Source organism: Bos javanicus, chromosome 16 (genome assembly GCF_032452875.1).
Source record: "Bos javanicus breed banteng chromosome 16, ARS-OSU_banteng_1.0, whole genome shotgun sequence".
Classification (NCBI taxonomy): Eukaryota; Metazoa; Chordata; class Mammalia; order Artiodactyla; family Bovidae; genus Bos; species Bos javanicus.
The window spans coordinates 64,997,162-65,014,374 of record NC_083883.1 but is presented as its reverse complement, the minus strand read 5'-3'; the positions used below and the strand labels follow the sequence as shown (position 1 = coordinate 65,014,374).

Here is a 17,213-nt window from a genome sequence, read left to right as displayed (position 1 = left end):
GATCAAAATTGGGCCCAGAAGACCTCAGTCCTATTCCTACATTGGAGGGCTGATGGAAATGGCAACCCACTCCAGCATTCTCGCCTAGAGAATCCCGCGGATGCAAGAGCCTAGTAGGCTACAGTCCATGGGGTTGCAAAGAGTCGGAAATGACTGAGTGACTTCACTTTCAGTGAGTGGAACTGAGGTAATCACATTAAGGTCTCAATAAGCAGCAATATCATGACCTTTCGAGAGTTTCTGATGGCTCCTCTTACTGGTAGCCTTTCAACACGGGTCTGCTGAAGGAACGAAGAAACAGAGGATACCTGTCTCTCATTCTTCCCATCCTGTAAGAGCTTCTGGGTTTCTTCTTCCCAGTTTCCCAGACTGCTTTGCACACGCTTGAACTCATCCATTCGCTTAGTCACCAGGCTTGAGAGAGAGTCAGCTTTTTGTCTGATCTTCTTCGCTTCTACCTGTGAGTCCCCAAAAATGAATAAGCCTTACTTTCTGCTCGCCAGTTGCCACACCAGTCTTCCCATGACCTGCCATCATTGTCTGAAAACAACAATCCAGGCCCAAAGTCCAACAGAAATGAGGCAATATTCCTCATGCAAGTCAGGCAGCATGCCCCCCAGCTAGCAAACGAATTTTATGTCTGCTCTGCGTTTTTTTATTATTATTATGTGTGAAAATCATTGTGAATGCTTTTTGCTGTGGGTAGAAAGCTGAATCTTAATCCAATAAATTTGGAATAGTTAAAGGAATTGATGACAGAAACAATGCAAACTTTTGAGGGAAAAAAAAAAAAAAGCCTTCCAAGTGGCTACACATGAAAATATATAGGTTGGACCCAAAGGTAGATAGCAAAAGTTCCATGGTAATTTCTCACAGGTTTCAACAGTCCCCCAAACTAGGGAAGAGACAGAAAACTTGTATTCACCAACAGAAATAGGTTCAGAATATGAACCAAGGTGTTATCAGGGACCACGATTGGAGTTTAAGAATAAAGAGGAGGATAAATGCTCTTCTTAATTTAAAGCAAGAAAGGTAAATATGGGGAAAAAACTGGATGATTGAACAATTCAATGGAATCCCCTGAGAAGAAAGCATTATGGCCCTTCTTCTGTACATCACTGCATAGGTTAGATGCTCTTACCTGGAAGGACTGATCATTGACCCCCTGAAGCTGAGTTGCTGAACTGAGAAGGCGGAGACTATGCTGATATGACGTATCTGCTTCATTGTCAATTTGAGTGGCCTCCCTCGATAGCTGCTGGGCCAGAGACTTGATTTTCTCCAATCTGCAGGGAGTGAAGAGAGCGGACTTTGAGAATTTGCTCTTTTTATTAAAAGCGAAATTTCATTCTGTTAAAACTATGTCGTCAGGATTATCCAAAGAACCAGACGAGCATAAATGTCTGATATGTATCTCTTTCCATAATTTAAACACAGACATTAAAGTTTATATAGGTTGGGTCAGAAAAATTCAACCCAAGTTTTCCAATTCTTAATCACATGAATATATTGTTTATACGCTCCATGCCACCAGATGGGTTTCTTCACCTCCTTTAAACACCACGGATGGTACCATATCTACAAATATACAATCTATAAATCAAAACTGAAACTTTACTTAGAGTAATTGACGTTTTTCTTCCAGTCTTAAAGGCATCTGCTTTCCTCCAAAGTAACACTCTCATTTCTTGTCCTTCTTACTATTGATACTTTTAAAGGAACACAGCACTCCTCAGACCTGGTTTGCATTGTACCCTGGGAGGGAGCGGATTATATTGGCCCGTGTGAGGACCTGCTGAAACGTACTTTCCCCCGAGCTCTTGCACCACGGAGCCACGGAGGCTGCCACTGCTGCCTCCTTCAGCAGCAGCCTTGCGCGCCAAGGTCAGGGCTTGCTTGGAGTAGTCTTCAGTTTCCCTGACCAGTTGCTCCATGTTATTGGCTGACTCGACATGGCTGAAAGGATCAAAAAGAATGAGTTTTTATAGCAAAGGGCTTCCTTTATTATTTTTAAATTTTTTTTTTGCCATACGACAACACTTTATTTTGTATTAGGGTGTAGCCGATTAACAACATTGTGATAGTTTCAGGTGAACAAGGGACTCAGCCATGCATATATATACATGTATCCATCCTCCCCTAAACTTCCCTCCCATCCAGGCTGCCACATGACATTGAACAGAATTGCATGTGCTATACAACAGGTCCTTGTTGGCTACCCATTTAAAATATAGCAGTGTGTACATGTCCATCTCCAAATCTCTAACTACCCCTTCCTCCCAAATAGAGCTACCATATGACCTACAATCCCACTCCTGGGCATATATCTGGAGGAAAACATGACGAGAAAGGATACATGCACCCCAATGTTCACTGCAGCCCCACTTACAGTAGCCAAGCCATGGAAACAACCTATATGCCCATCAACAGAAACAGATAAAGAAGATGCAATACATATATACAATGGAATATCACTCAGCCATTAAACAGAATGAGATAATGCCATTTGCATAAACATGGATGAACCTAGAAATCGTCATACTGAGTGAAGTAAGTCAGACTGAGAAGGTGGAATATCATATGACATCCTTTATATGTGGAATCTAGAAAGAAATGATATGGAAGGATGAAAAGGGCTTCCTTTGGCCTTTTATTTAAATAAGGGGAGAGGAGTAAGAGAACTGCTTTGACTCAAAAAAACAAATAGAATTGACCCAGATGAGATGGAGCTCCTCAATTAGAAGTGCTATCAAGAAGCAGAAGGTGTTCTGAGACACAGCCTCACGTCCTAAACTTTTTTGATGATCTACTCCATTTCTAGCATAATCAGGGCAAGTGATGGAGATGGGCAGGAGAAGTCTCAGGGAAATAAATACTGCATTTATAAACTTTTCTGCAGGAGAAATCCTAGGCTTTATTTTATCCAGGATCCAACTCCCTCTCCACTTTTTGCTGCATCTTTAAACTTAGCCCAACATTAAGGGGGACAAAGCCCATCAAGAACAGTTCCCCAGTTGTTTTTGTCCCCTTGGTTCTAGAAACGGATGAAAACAAGTCCAGGAGGCAGCTCACATTATGAGAGCATGAGCCAGCCCCCTCTGCTGACTGAATTCCATTCAGGATTAGCAGAGCCTGCCACCTTGCTGAGCCCTCTGCCAGGAGCAAACCTCTTCAGCATCAATCCTGATTGTAGGATTTGCAATCAGGCAAGGACTAAGGAGCTGCCTGTGATTACCAGGGCCCTGCAGAGCTGGTTTTCAGGAGGGAGTTCTCCCCCTCTGCACTCTTGGCCCCCACAGGCTAGCAAACAACTCGTTGCGACTTGTTCCCAGGCTTGGTGTGGGAGCCTGGAGTCCCTCAAAGCTGCAAAGTACTCTTTTCCAAGGGCTGATTCATTTCACAGGGCCCAAGGAATTACATCTGACATACACTGAAGCCATACCATGAGTCATAGAGAAATCTGGAAAAGAAACACCCCACCCTCAACTCCTGCCAAATGACCCTGCCCAGTGGCCACCGACATACACTGAAAACCAAGCAGTTAAAAAATGGCTTCAGGGCAGGGGAATGGCTGCAAAGGAGTCTGGAGGTAATCAGTATGGAGCTTTGGTCCTGAATACTCAGCAGAGTTGTTCAAGTCTGGCCTCACAGAGGTGTCTGAAGCAGAGGTGCCCTCCAGAAGTACTCACCTGTCTGCCAGTCTTGTGGCCTCCTGAGCTAGACTTTTAAAGCCATTTGGCCCTGTGTAGTGTTCCGAAGGTGGAATGTTCTGTGGGAAAAGGACAAATGGTTAAGGCTTTGCTGGCAGCCATGGAGCCTAAGCAGCTTCTGCAGCTGTCCTGTCTGAACCCCTTGTCATTAGTCACACAGAATTCCCCAACCTGACGCATCAAGAGTCCCTGGTTTACCATGGTCATTACATTAAAAAAAAAAATGTAGAGACTGAATCAAATAGAAATCCAAGTTCAAAAAAATTCTGTATATATAAATGGATTTTAAAATATATGCATGTTTATATCTTCATATATATTTAAAGTCCAGAACATAGGCCAAGTTTTAATGGTAGTTATTTCGTAGCAATGAGATCATAGGGGACATTTATTTTCTGAATATTCTACAAAAGGAAAATCAATACACAGTATTTTTAAATCCTTCATTTCCCCAGCATTATATCTGATTATCTTCCAACTTTCTTTATCCACCTCCCATCTTACATTATTGTCCCCATTTCCTCCTTTATTCGGAAAGACAAGAGTGTTCATTCAAATCTCTTCTTCCTATCACACCACAAGCTACATCATTAGGAAAACCATACTGTAGTTAAAGTTTTTCCCTATTTTCATCACCATGTTTTTATTGGTCTCCTTCCTTCCCTCTTCATTTTGTTCATTCATTCTTTCATACAGCAAACATTTGTCAGAGCCATACTTGGTGTTATGGGCTGAGAAAGTAAAGATGAACAAAACTCAATCCTGCCCTCTCAGAGCTAACAAGCTAGAAGATAGGAAGAAAGAAGGGAGCAGACAATGCTACAGGTAGCAAGAAACGAACTGGTGAAAGAGAAAGGCTGTCACTAAGTCGTGTCCGACTCTTTTGTGACCCCATGGACTGCAACCTGCTGGACTCCTTTGTCCATAGGATTTCCCAGGAAAGAATAAGGGAGTGGGTTTGCCATTTCCTCCTCCAGGGGATCTTCCTGACCCAGGGATCGAACCTACATCTCCTGCTTGGCAGGTGGATTCTTTACTACTGAGCCACCTGGGAAGCCATAAAGCATAAAATGGGAACTGGCAGGAAGTCAAAGAAAGCTGTGACTGCTGCAAGGAAAAGAAGTCCTACTGACTACCAGAGAGACCAGAAAACCCGAGAGACAAAGTGAGCCCATGACATGTGCCGTGGGCCCCCCAGCTCAGCAGGGACTCTCACCCCCTAGCCCAGCACCACCTACAGTGTTCCGCAGGGCAGCCTCGCTCTCCTCCAGGCTCAGGCGCATCTGTGTGATGAGCCTGCGGGTATCCTGAACTCGGTCCTGATGCTGGCTGCCCAGGGTCCGAAGTCTCTCCATGGTCATCTTGAGGTCATCCAGGCGGGTCCGGTAGCTATTCTCTTGGCTCCTGGCCTTGGCCAACTGGAGATTGAGGGATCTAATAGCACCTGAACACCAACAAGGAAAGGGAGGATGAGCACGTTGAGGGGTCAAGTCATCAAAAATAGAGGGCTGAAAAAGTGACTTTGACTGGCTTTCGGCAAAACAGTAAAAGCCCAGTATGTGAATGCATGCTTTTTTATCTCCATCATTTCAAATCTCAGGAGAACATCACAGACAGTTCTGCCACCTCCGCAAGGGCTAGGCAGAGACATCTGCTGAACTGTTACCACCAAAGATTCTATAACCCAGGGGGCTGCTTTCTAAGCCTCTGAATTCTCTCCTGTGTAAAACGGGCCTCCATCACCTTCTGAAATCTGGGCTTCTCTCAGAAGGTCCTGCAGGGCCTGTTCAGCCTGCTGCATCCTGCCCTTCAGTTCTGTGTCAGGCACTGCTCCTCCGCCAGCCTGAGCCTTCGAAAGCAGTGTCTCCAGGCTCTCAAGTTGCTGCATAAACTGATCCATCTGAAACCACGAAAGAAAGAGGATTAGAACAGAGGACGGGGTTCACGGTGGAATATAATATGCCAGGTATCCAGGGGCTAAGGCTTCCCAGGTGGCACTAGTGGTAAAGAACCCACCCCCCAACAGGGGGTGTCTCTTGTCAGAGACACCAGTTTGATCCCTGAATCGGGAAGATCCCTTGGAGAAGGGCATGGAAATACTGGTTGCCACTCCAGTGTTCTTGCCTGAAGAATCCCATGGACAGAGCAGCCTGGTGGGCTACAGTCCTTAGGGTTACAAAGAGTCAGACACAACTGAAGCGACTGAGCACACACGCATGCACCCAGGGGCTAATGGCTATAAGTCCAGAAAGGCTTGGCATGTCATGGTAAAATTCAGACTCTAGACCCTAGACTTTCTGAGTCTGGATCCTGGTCCCACTACTCACTAGCTGTGTGACCTTAGGCAAGTCACTTTCTTTATCCATAGGATGAGGATAATAACATCGCACAGACTTATTATTTGGACTAAATGAGTTAGTATTTGTAGAATAGTGCCGGGAATAGAGGAAGTGCTACAGAGGCTGGTTAAATAGATACATTTAAAAAACAGGCTGAGTTTGTTCTGCATTTGGGTTCTGTTTGGACCCTTCGCTCCCCCGCCCTTCACTCCAGTACAAATAATAATTCACAATTAACAACAACAACATCAATTTCATTCTTCTCTGGAATTTGAATGAAAAATTTCTAGAGGCCGTTTCTGTTTGGACAGCCCTGACACCTTTAGCTTCCTCTTTTATGGAATAAAAGATAACAACCTATCTTTTATGTTGTTGTTGTTCGGTTGCTAAATCGTGTCCAACCTTCCGCGACCCCATAGACTGCATCACGCCAGGCTTCCCTGTCCTTCACTATATCCCGAAATTTGCTCAAACTCGTGTCCATTGAATTGCTGATGTCACCCAACCATCTCATCCTCTGTCACCCTGTTCTCCACCTGCCCTCTACCTTTCCCAGCATCAGGGTGTTTTCCAATGAGTCAGCTCTACACATCACATGGCCAAAGTACTGGAGCTTCAGCATCAGTCCTTCTGATGGATATTCGGGGTTGATTTCCTTTAGGATTGACTGGTTTGAACTTTGAGTCCTCAAGGGACTCAAGAGTCTTCTCAAGCACCACAATTTGAAATCATCAATTCTTCGGCTCTCAATCTTCTTAACGGTCCAACTCTCACATCTGTACATGACTACTGGAAAAACCATAGCTTCGACTACATGGACCTTTGTTGGCAAAGTGATGTCTCTGCTTTTTAAATACGCTGTCTAGGTTTGTCATAGCTTTTTTTCTAAGGAGTAAGCATCTTTTATTTTTTTATTTATTTTTTTTTTTTAGAGAGCATGCTTCTGACGGTCGTCAACCCTGCATCCACTCACACACAACCCCAGCTTCAAGCCTCTGATGCAATCAGCATCTTTTAATTTCATGGCTGCAGTCTCTATCCGCAGTGATTTTGGAGCCCAGGAAAATAAAATCTATTATTGTTTCTACTTTTTCTCCTTCTATTTGCCATGAAGTGAAATTTTGCTGTTAGCAATGCTTCCTAAGGCCCACTTGACTTCACATTCTAGGATGTCTGGCTCTAGGTGAGTGACCACACCATCATGGTTATTTAGGTCATTAAGACCTTTTTTTTGTATAGTTCTTAAGTGTATTCTTGCCACCTCTTCTTAATCTCCTCTGCTTCTATTAGGTCCTTACCATCTCTTTTATCGTGCCCATCCTTGCATGAAATACTCCCTTGATGTCTCCAGTTTTCTTGAAGAGATCTCTAGACTTCCCCATTTTATTGTCTTCCTCTGTTTCTTTGCATTGTTCACTTAAGAAGGCTTTCTTATCGCTCCTTGCTGTTCTCTGGAATTCTGCATTTAGTTGGGTATATCTTTCCCTTTCTCCCTTGCCTTTTGATTCTCTTCTTTTCTCAGCTGTTTGTAAAGCCTCCTTAAATAACCACTTTGCCGTCTTGCATTTCTTTTTCTTGGGGATGGTTTTAGTCACCGCCTCCTCTACAAGGTTATGAACCTCTGTCCATAGTTCTTTAGACACTCTATCAGATCTAATTCCTTGAATCTATTTGTCACCTCCACTGTATAGTCATCAGGGATTTGACTTAGGTCATACCTGAATGGCCTGATGGTTTTCCCTACTTTCTTCAATTTAAGTCTGAATTGGTAATAGGGAGCTCATGATCTGAGCCACAGTCAGCTCCCCAGTCTTGTTTTTGCTGATTGTATACAGCTTCTCCATCTTTAGCTGCAAAGAATACAATCAATTTGATTTTAGTATTGACAATCTGGTGATGTCCACGTGTAGACATCACATCGTCTCTTGTGTTGTTGGAAGAGAGTGTTTATTATGACCAGTGTGTTCTCTTGGCAAAGCTCTGTTAGCATCTGCCCTGCTTCATTCTGTACTCCAAGGCCAAACTTGCCTGTTATCCCAGGTATCTCTTGACTTCCTACTTTTGCATTCCAGTCCCCTGTGATGAAAAGGACATCTTTTTTTGGTGTTAGTTCTAGAAGGTCCTATAAATCTTCACAGAACCAGTCAACTTCAGCATCAGTGGTCAGGGCATAGACTTGGATTACTGTGATGCTGAATGGTTTGCCTTGGAAACGAACTGAGATCATTCTGCAACTTTTGAAATTGCACTCGAGTACTACATCTCAGACTCTTTTGTTGACTATGAGGGCTACTCCATTTCTTCTAAGGGATTCTTGCACAGACCATTTTAGATACAATGGTCATCTGAATTAAATTCACCCATTCCCATCCATTTTAGTTCACTGATTCCTAAAATATCAGTGTTCACCCTTGCCATTTCCTGCTTGACCACATCCAATTTACCTTGATTCACGGACCTAACATTCCAGGTTCCTATGCAGTATTGTTCTTTACAGTATTGGGCTTTACTTTCACCACCAGACACATCCACAACTGAGCATTATTTCCACTTTGGCCCAGCCACTTATTTCTTTCTGGAGCTATTTCTCTGCTCCTCCCCAGTAGCATACTGGACATCTTCCAACATGGGGGGCTCATCTTCTGGTGTCATATCTTTTTGCCTTTTCATACTGTTCATGGGGTTCTCAAGGCAAGAATACTGGAGAGATTCACCATTCCCTCCTTCAGTGGACCATGTTTTGTCAGAATTCTCCACTGTGACCCATCCTGGGTGTCCTTGCACAGCTTGGCTCATAACTTCATTGAGTTATACAAGCCCCTTTGCCATGACAAGGCAGTGATCCATGACATCTCTTTTATATGTTTAGGTTTCCTTTGTTTGTTTCATAAGGACATTTCTTGGGAAAAATCCATTGAGAAAGTGGCATATTATAATAGAGCACTGAATTCAGATTCAGTGGACAAGGGTGGCATTTTCAGTTCCACCTATGTGACTTTTAAAGAATAACACATTTTTCAAAAATGGTAAATATAAGAACCTAACTCTGAAGTATTATTACTACTACATGGAAATTTTTTAACATAACAATTTTTCAAGAGAGAAATAGTAATCCCCACTCCTGTCCTCAGGAGACTAGGAGGAGCCTGGGTTTGTGACAGAACCACCCAGAAGATACTTCAGGATTCTACTTGTGAAGGTGAGGGCTGGCTAGCATGCACACCTGACTCTTCACTTGATTATAGCAAGCTGGACAGTTGGTTAATGCTGCATGGTCACAGTTGAGGCCGTGAAATCCTGGCTTGCAAACACAGCTGCCATCACTTCTACACTCCACGGGCTCCGAGCCCATTGGGTTGCAGTTGCAAGCTAGAGACAAAAGACAAACAGGAAGCTTTCATGTCAAACTAATTCTGGAACCTGGAGGTATAGCAAAGATAAAAGGAAGATCCAGTTACCCAAGCAAAGAACCCTTCTTTGCCCTTGTTGATTCATATTGTGTTGGATTAGTTTCTTGGCTATGTCTCCAAGCACATTCCCAACACAGAGAGGTCTTGGGAATCATCTGGCAGGTCTGTTCGGTGTGTGTGTGTGGATGAAGAGACACTTCAACAGCCCATCCTTTCTAGTGACACTGATTTACTTCCCCCCATTAAATTGTAAGTCTCTTGGATATTCCACAGATACTCTGGGTTTGCTCACAGGAAGAGTAACATTTCTTCTGGGCCTACAATATGCCAGATGTAGACACCTCCCTGCATATTACAGATGAGAAATATGGGCTCAGAGAGGTTGAGTAATCTGTCCTAGGACATGCAGCAAGAAGATGGCAAGAATGAGAACTTTGGAAGAGCCAGTACTGTTGTCCTTCTGCTCTGCTGCCTTTGACGTAGGGAATGCAGTAAAGTAGTACCTTTATTCAATCAAACTGATTCAGTAGCACTGGGTCACATTCTGTTCTAGGAGCTGAGGATATACCAGTGGGTGAGACACTGCTCACATGGAGTGATTCTCTGGGTACTCCAACTTCAGTGATCACAAAACTCTTGGAATAACATCTGAGCATATGTTATTATTTGCTTCCATATTTCTGTGTCTTCCTTATTAGCATATGAGCTCTTTGCCTAGCTGGGCTGACTTATTCATTATTATAACATCAGTATATAGCTCCACACTGCACACATGGTGAGAGCTTGATAAAAGATAGTTCAGTGAAAAAATTATATTGTCTAAATGCAGTGAGATCTCTGTTAATAGCACTTTATAGATATGGGCTTCCCTGGTGGCTCAGACAGTAAAGAATCTGCCTGCAATGCAGGAGACCTGGGTTCAATTCCTGGGTTGGGAAGATCCCCAGAGAAAAGACAGCAACCCATCCAGTATTCTTGCCTGGAGAATCCCATGGACAGAGGAGGCTGGTGGGCTACAGTATATGGAGTCGCAAAGAATTGAACATGACTAAGCAATTAACAATTTCACTTTTCTTTTCAGATGGAATTATATAGTTTACAGTGTGCTTTCTCATATGCTATTTTATCTTTGCAACTACTTTGAGTAAAATATTAATCGTCCATATGAGGAAACTGAGACTCAGAGAAATTAATTGGCAAGATCAGAATAATACAAGAGGTACGTTAAAAAACTGGACTTAAGCTCATACTGCTGATGTCATGTGAATGCTTCCTATCATATGACATCACAGCTAACCCACAAGCTGGGGTCAGGGCAGGTGGAATTTGTGCCCCTGGGGAGAAGCCCTAAGTTGCACAGAGGTCCTCAAGCATTTCCAGGGCTGGGCACTCTGGTCTGAATGAGGGGCTCTGGGTGCCCTGCAGACCTCCTGGGGAATCCAGTCTGGGTCCCCAGAGCCACTCTGGACCTTAAAACAAGCAAGTTCCTGAGTTCTGGGCACCAGGCTGGTCTGGGACCTTGGTGACTGAGCGGTGAGTCTAAGTGGCAGGCCAGCTCCCTTGAACTGAATTTGCCTCTAGAACAGAACACGTACAAAGGCTTGAAAGAAGGGCTGAGCAAGAGGCCCGGTCTGCACATTCGTGCTTTGATCTGATCTGAAGCAGCCCCCAGGAATGCTCCACGAGAGCTACTGCTTTGAAGCCCGACCTCCTTAGGAGACGTGTGGACTGTCACCTTTCTATACATCAATCACACTGACTTCCTGAGAGGGTCTCTCCAACTACTTTACAGCCCACTCCCCTCCCACTTCAGTGTGTCCAGGCTTCATCTCGAGTCATTTATTACCTCCCTCTTACGGGTCTGGCGGCCACTTGCCTGCCTACCAGCCTGGGGACTAGCATAGGAGGCAGCCCCATTTTATCTCCTCTTCCACTTTGGAATGTAAACCTGGCCCTTTTCACTTCTCCCACTCAGCCTTAACCCTTTCGACATCCTCTGGCTCTGACTGCCAGAGCCCTGCTGCAGGGGAAATTGGTCTTAAGACTTCTGATCAGTGAAAGGTCCAGGCAGGTCAGAGAAGCCAAAGTAGCATCACAATATTACCCGTGGTCAGCCTTGCCCATTTGTATGTTCTCACACGTGTACATGCACACACGCACACACACACACAGAACCTGGCCAGTCTGCCTAGGGGTGCAGTCCTACCTCGACACTTGTCCACTGGGTTGGGAGCCAAGGGGTCCCCAAAGTAGCCGGCTTTGCACTGGTCGCAGTGGGCACCGGTCGTGTTGTAAAGGCACTTCAGACACCTGCCTGTCAGGCGGTCACAGTTCCCGGGGGCACTGGGGTCCACATTGTCGCTGCACTGACAAGGCTGACAAGGCCTCACTGGACCATGTTCCCCAAAGGGGTCCCCAAAGTAGCCGTCGGCACAGAGCTCGCAGCGGGCACCTGGAAGGAACCAAGTCAAGCCGCCCACGGGATCATCGATTAGAAGCAAAACCAGAGGCAGAGGCTGAAATTATGCTACTCCCCAGAAGAGCTTCCCTAACCTGGGACCCCACAAAAGCAGGCTCAGGAGCAGGAACCCACAGCAAGAGGCTGACTCTTCCACTCCACGGTGGTCACAGATTCTAGAACACAAGCACCACCAGGGGCCTTCCTGCCAGTTAACAAGCTGGCTAGGGAAAAGTCAGATGGAGCACCAAACCACCAAGGCTGCGGCTCAAGACAAGCTCTTCTTGGAGACCAACCAGCAGAGAGGTGTGACACGTATAACGTTACTAAGTTTCCTTCTTTAGCTTGGTTCAATTTTTTTTGTTTGTTTTTGATGAGGACCTTTTTTTAAATCTATATTGAATTTGTTATAATATTATTTATCTTTGGGTTTTTTGGCCATGCGGCATGTGGGATCTTAGAGCCCCAACTAGAGATCAAACCTGCACCCACCCCTCAACCCCTCATCCCATCCCCAACCCCCATCTTCACCCCACTGGAATGTGAAATCTTAACAACTGGGCCACCAGGGAAGTCCCTCCTTGGGGTTCATTTTTTTAAAACTTAGTTAAATTCCATATTTCATCTGACAACTTCACCTCCTAATTACAAACCTCTTAAAACAGCTTTAGATGTCTCCTCCCACAGCTCTACACCCTGCCCTTCTTCAATCCACTTCAGCTCTTGGGCATCGATCTCTCCTTATCTTTAAAATGAGCCCATTGAGAATAACCCTGAGTCATGAGCAGTCCCTGGAGATCCCTTGGATTGGACAGATGCATGGCAGGAGAACAGGGTGGGCAGCTGGCCTCACCAGTGATGCCGTGGGGACAGTTATTGCACACCACCTCCTCTGTCTCGGGCATCACGGAGCAGCTGAACCCATTGCGACAGGGACAGGGCTTGCAGCTGCCTGGGTCATGCGGGTCGTTGTAGAAACCGATGGGGCAGTCCTCACACTCAATGTCAGGGTTCTCATCCCCTGAGTAACAATCTCCTGGGAGGCAGAGGGAGAACGGAGGGGCAGAGAAATGAGCAGGTAAAACTATCCACTTTCTTTAATACAGAGGACGACGCGTGGGAGGCAGGGGTTAGTAATTCAAAGCCTCCCTGTCTGCAGCTTTCCCCAGAGTGCCTGAGCGCTGGCCCTCCCCTCTGCCCTCCTGCCAACTCTAAACATGGCCACGACCCTGAATCTCACCCTCCCTCTCCCAGGCTAAGCAGACACGCACTCCTTTTACCACCATCCATAAGTTAACACCACTCCCCTCTTCCCCACGGCCTGACTACACCACTTGTCGGCATATTCATTCCGGTCCTGACACTGCCTTTGATCTCCCCAAACAATTCTTGCAATGTGACACCAGCTCCCCGACCCAGCACTGAACCGTGACAGCCATTTCCTGTAACCTAGCACCTTTCTCACAATCTTGTGGCATTTCCATCGTGAAAAGGATGGAATGTAATAAAGCGCCGTGTCCATCTTCCCTGGAGTCCAGCCCTGCTCTCCTTAATCCTTTCCCATCTCTGAAATGAGCTCAGGCATGGCCTTTCCTGCACAGCTCTCTCTTCCACGGGAGACCCCAGTCACCTGGCTGCACCCCGAACCGCCTGGTCCCGGTGTCTTTTCACTCACCTGTGTCTGGATCACAGGCCCCTCCCCCTTGGCAGTTACAAGGAATACAGGTGCCGAAAGGTCCCAGTCTGGCTGAATCTCTTTTGTAGCCAGAAGCACATTCGTGGCAGAACTGTCCCTTGTACCCAACAGGACATACACATTGTTCAACCCATGGTGCTGGGGTTCCCGAGACGGGGCGGGCTGAGATCAAGGTCACGTTGTCGAGGTACCCAGTGCCTGCAAGAGAGAAGACAGGAGGGAGACAACAAGTGGTTAGGTCCAGGGATCTAAAGTCAGGCCTCACACTGGATTTGTTTCTTAACTCATTAATAAAAAGAAATACACATTTTAAGGCAAGACGAGGAAAATTTAGACATAAAACTTTCTCTCTGCCGTTTGGCTTCCTTCCTCCCTTCTTCTTACATTGTGCATCTGCATTATGTGTTAAGCAGAGCTCCCATGTGGCAGAAATACCTGCTCAACCACAAAGATCAACTTTTCTCCTTCTGGCTCCAGCCATGTAACTCCTTAGACATAACATTCCTTTGTCAATCCTGGAAAGGGGTCGCAGTGACCTCCTGCTTACTTGCCTTGTATGTGCAGACATCATTGGTGAACTTTATGTCAATACCAATATATCATTTCCCTTAAAGACAGCGATTGGTGCAGAACTGACTAGTCAGACAACCTGGAGAAACTGGGTCACGCATAATGGAAGTTCTTACTTTAAATACTTGCTTATGACCTTATTAATGTTACTAGTTATATTATATGCTGCCTATTTTACAAGATTAAAGTTCCCTGCAAATGTAGGCATGCACGCTCAGTCACTCAGTTGTGTCCGACTCTTTGCAACCCCATGGACTGTAGCCTGCCAGGTTCCTCTGACCATGGGATTCTCCAGGCAAGAGTACTGGAGGGGGTTGCCATTTCCTCCTTCAGGGGGTCTTTCCGACCCAGGGACTGAACCCATGTCTCTTACATCTCCTGCACTGACAGGCAGATTCTTTACCACTGAGCCACCTGGGAAACCCACCAAATGTGTGCCTGAGCCTCAGATAAAATTAATGATAATTAGGTGACTAGAAACAATTTGATCAAATACATAGTTTTACAAGATCAGTGATTGTAATAATGTACAGTATGGGAAGAAGCAGCAAAAGGGAACTATTCTGAGGACTGTAACAGACTAGTAAGACAGGTGGTCCAGAGGCTTTCGGTTACTGTTAACAGAAACTGGCCCAGTAACAGCACTTTCTGTGGCCTGTCAAAAAAGTCCTCACTTGACTTGGGAATGTGCATTTCTAGCGCTGTGGGACAAAGTGGTCACAAAATACCTCCCAAACCATGACTGAAATTAAGACAGAAGGGAAAGGACTGTAAAATAAAGAACACTGCCCACTATCCTGTTCTACAAGAATCAGGTCTTTAGCCACTGTGGTCGCTGACCTACAGCACATCCTGAAAGGAATTCAAGACAAAGATCAGAATGAAGTACCTTGTGCTTTCATAAACCTGACAAAACCGACCCTTAGACAGTCAGATATTTTCAGGAAAAATTCTATTGATCCAGTTTATTGGATCTTCTCATACTTAGAGAAGCACTAAAACCATTAATTAAGATATCTGTCCCCTGGAATAGCAGTACCCTTCTACCAAGACATGTGCTTAACTGCACACACTCCTTCCAAGGTCACATACATACTGGCTTCCCCTTTACCACTTTGGAACAGTTCTCAGAACTTTCCGAGAGACAGCCTCCAGGCTCTACTTCTTATATTGGCTTGAATAAGACTTTCCATTTCTTTCTTAGATTGACTTTTTTTTTTAACTTTTTATCTTTTATTCGAGTATAGAGTGACTACTGATTAATTTTTTCAGTGATAGCCCAGATGACATTCACTCACTCTGGCGTGCATAATGGTGTAGCACTTCATCATCGCTGAGTGCACTGGTTCTGGTGTCAGAAAAATCAGGATTTGAATTCTGGCTTGATCCTCACTAGCTCTGTGAATTGGACAAGTCACACAATACCTCTGACTGTGTTTCCTCAGCTACAGAAGAGAAATGACAGAGGTATCCACCTCCCATGTTGTCATGAAATTAAATAAGACAATGCATGTATCGTAGCGCGCTTGGCACATAGTAAAGATTCAATAAATTGTGCGTAAACATCTTTTCCACTTCCTGCTTTATTCACTGTATCAGTCACATGGAAATGGTGCATGTTAGCCATGCATCCTTTTTACATGGATGCTAAAAAAGCTTAAGCAGTCTCATTTAAATAATTCCAACCGCGATAAGGAGAACTCAACGCAGTACGTAGTACGTAGAAAGTTCAATAATGGGAATTTACAAAATACACGGTGATGTCCAAACATGGTAGTACCGAGTATAATCCCAAAGGGAAACTACTCAAGAAATAAAGAGAACAGTGTTGTAGATGCCACTTCTGAGCTAAGGGAATGTGCCCTTTTGCTATAGGTTACCTTCTTCAAGTAATCGGCTTCAATCTAAATTCAGAGACTCTTTAGCAAGGCAGCATCATTTATTCTTCATTGATGTGACCTCTTTCCACGAACTACTCCTTCTTAACTCTTTATTGACTGGGGGATTTTTGCAGAAACTAATGGTTGTGGTTGGTGATTTGTTATATTGAAATACTCTGGTCAATAACGTTTGGGTAACAAAAGATGTATTAATACATCTCTGGTCAGTAATGTGTTAACAACATCTTGTAGAATGTAAAAATGTAGACCCAATCAGAGATTCTACATCAAAACCATTCATAGTTTGTCTACTTGTTTGGAGACTGTCACCAAGTTAGAGAGCTGAAGTAAGTTAAACGAAAGCCTAAGAAGGGAGGAATTCCTTTCTTTTAGTCACTTACTGTATTCTCCGTAGGTAGCTCGGATCCTCAGGGCTGTGAGGTTCCGCAGTAACCTCCGATACTCAAAGTAACTCAGCTTGGGTCTCCAATTACTGCTTGGATGTTCATTTAATCTGCATGATTTAAAACCAAAAGGTGAAAAATCCAACTCTTATCAAATCTTATAATGTGTATACCTGATTCAATTATGCCCGAGAGTGCAGGAACAACTAGGCCCCTTCACACCCTGTAGGCACAAGCCTGGAGCTTTCCCACTCCGGGGGAAATGCAAGCCCCACAGGATGTGATGGAGTGTAGGAAGCTGAACTCCAGGGGTTACGGCATCCAGTGTGGGTCCAAGTCCTCAGAGACCACTTTCTATTCTTAGTCACACGAAACCTAATAGCAGGAACATCTCTGAGTCCAGAAGCTCTGATTTTTAAGAGCTGTCATTCATGTTTGGTTTTGTTGTTTAAATGATTTGTTATCTGAGCATGTTTCACCTCCTCTTCTCACAAGCCAGTGTCCACCTTTCACACTGTCCACATCTAATACTTCTTAGTTTTGGCATCATGTTGCCTCGGTGTATCACATCACCAGCCCCTGTACCATTTTTTTATTTTAATGTTTTTTGGTTTTTACTGGAATAGCTCTTCCAGGAACAACCCTAACCCTTTTGCCTCATCCACTGATTCATGAAATAAGTATTTACTGTGCACTTGTTTTGAGCTAGAAGCTGTATTAGGACAGAGAATACAAAGACAAGTAGA

The 17,213-nt window shown here is 44.7% G+C and overlaps 1 protein-coding gene across 4 annotated transcripts in view; it reads right to left on the bottom strand.

Moving 5' to 3' along the window:
* The window catches only part of LAMC2 (laminin subunit gamma 2), a 77,470-nt gene that overhangs the window by 9,245 nt on the left and 51,012 nt on the right, over nucleotides 1–17,213 (bottom strand). For 3 of the 4 annotated variants that reach the window (XM_061383438.1, XM_061383437.1, XM_061383435.1), the window contains 11 exons: nucleotides 16,465–16,577; nucleotides 13,593–13,811; nucleotides 12,771–12,953; nucleotides 11,666–11,911; nucleotides 9,273–9,418; nucleotides 5,454–5,610; nucleotides 4,949–5,154; nucleotides 3,690–3,769; nucleotides 1,807–1,956; nucleotides 1,142–1,286; nucleotides 309–458 (listed from right to left, as the gene is read on the bottom strand). In XM_061383438.1, coding sequence (XP_061239422.1) covers nucleotides 309–458; nucleotides 1,142–1,286; nucleotides 1,807–1,956; nucleotides 3,690–3,769; nucleotides 4,949–5,154; nucleotides 5,454–5,610; nucleotides 9,273–9,418; nucleotides 11,666–11,911; nucleotides 12,771–12,953; nucleotides 13,593–13,811; nucleotides 16,465–16,577 — 1,795 coding nt within the window. The remainder of the gene's footprint in view (nucleotides 1–308; nucleotides 459–1,141; nucleotides 1,287–1,806; nucleotides 1,957–3,689; nucleotides 3,770–4,948; nucleotides 5,155–5,453; nucleotides 5,611–9,272; nucleotides 9,419–11,665; nucleotides 11,912–12,770; nucleotides 12,954–13,592; nucleotides 13,812–16,464; nucleotides 16,578–17,213) is intronic. The other variant, XM_061383439.1, reaches the window with a different exon arrangement.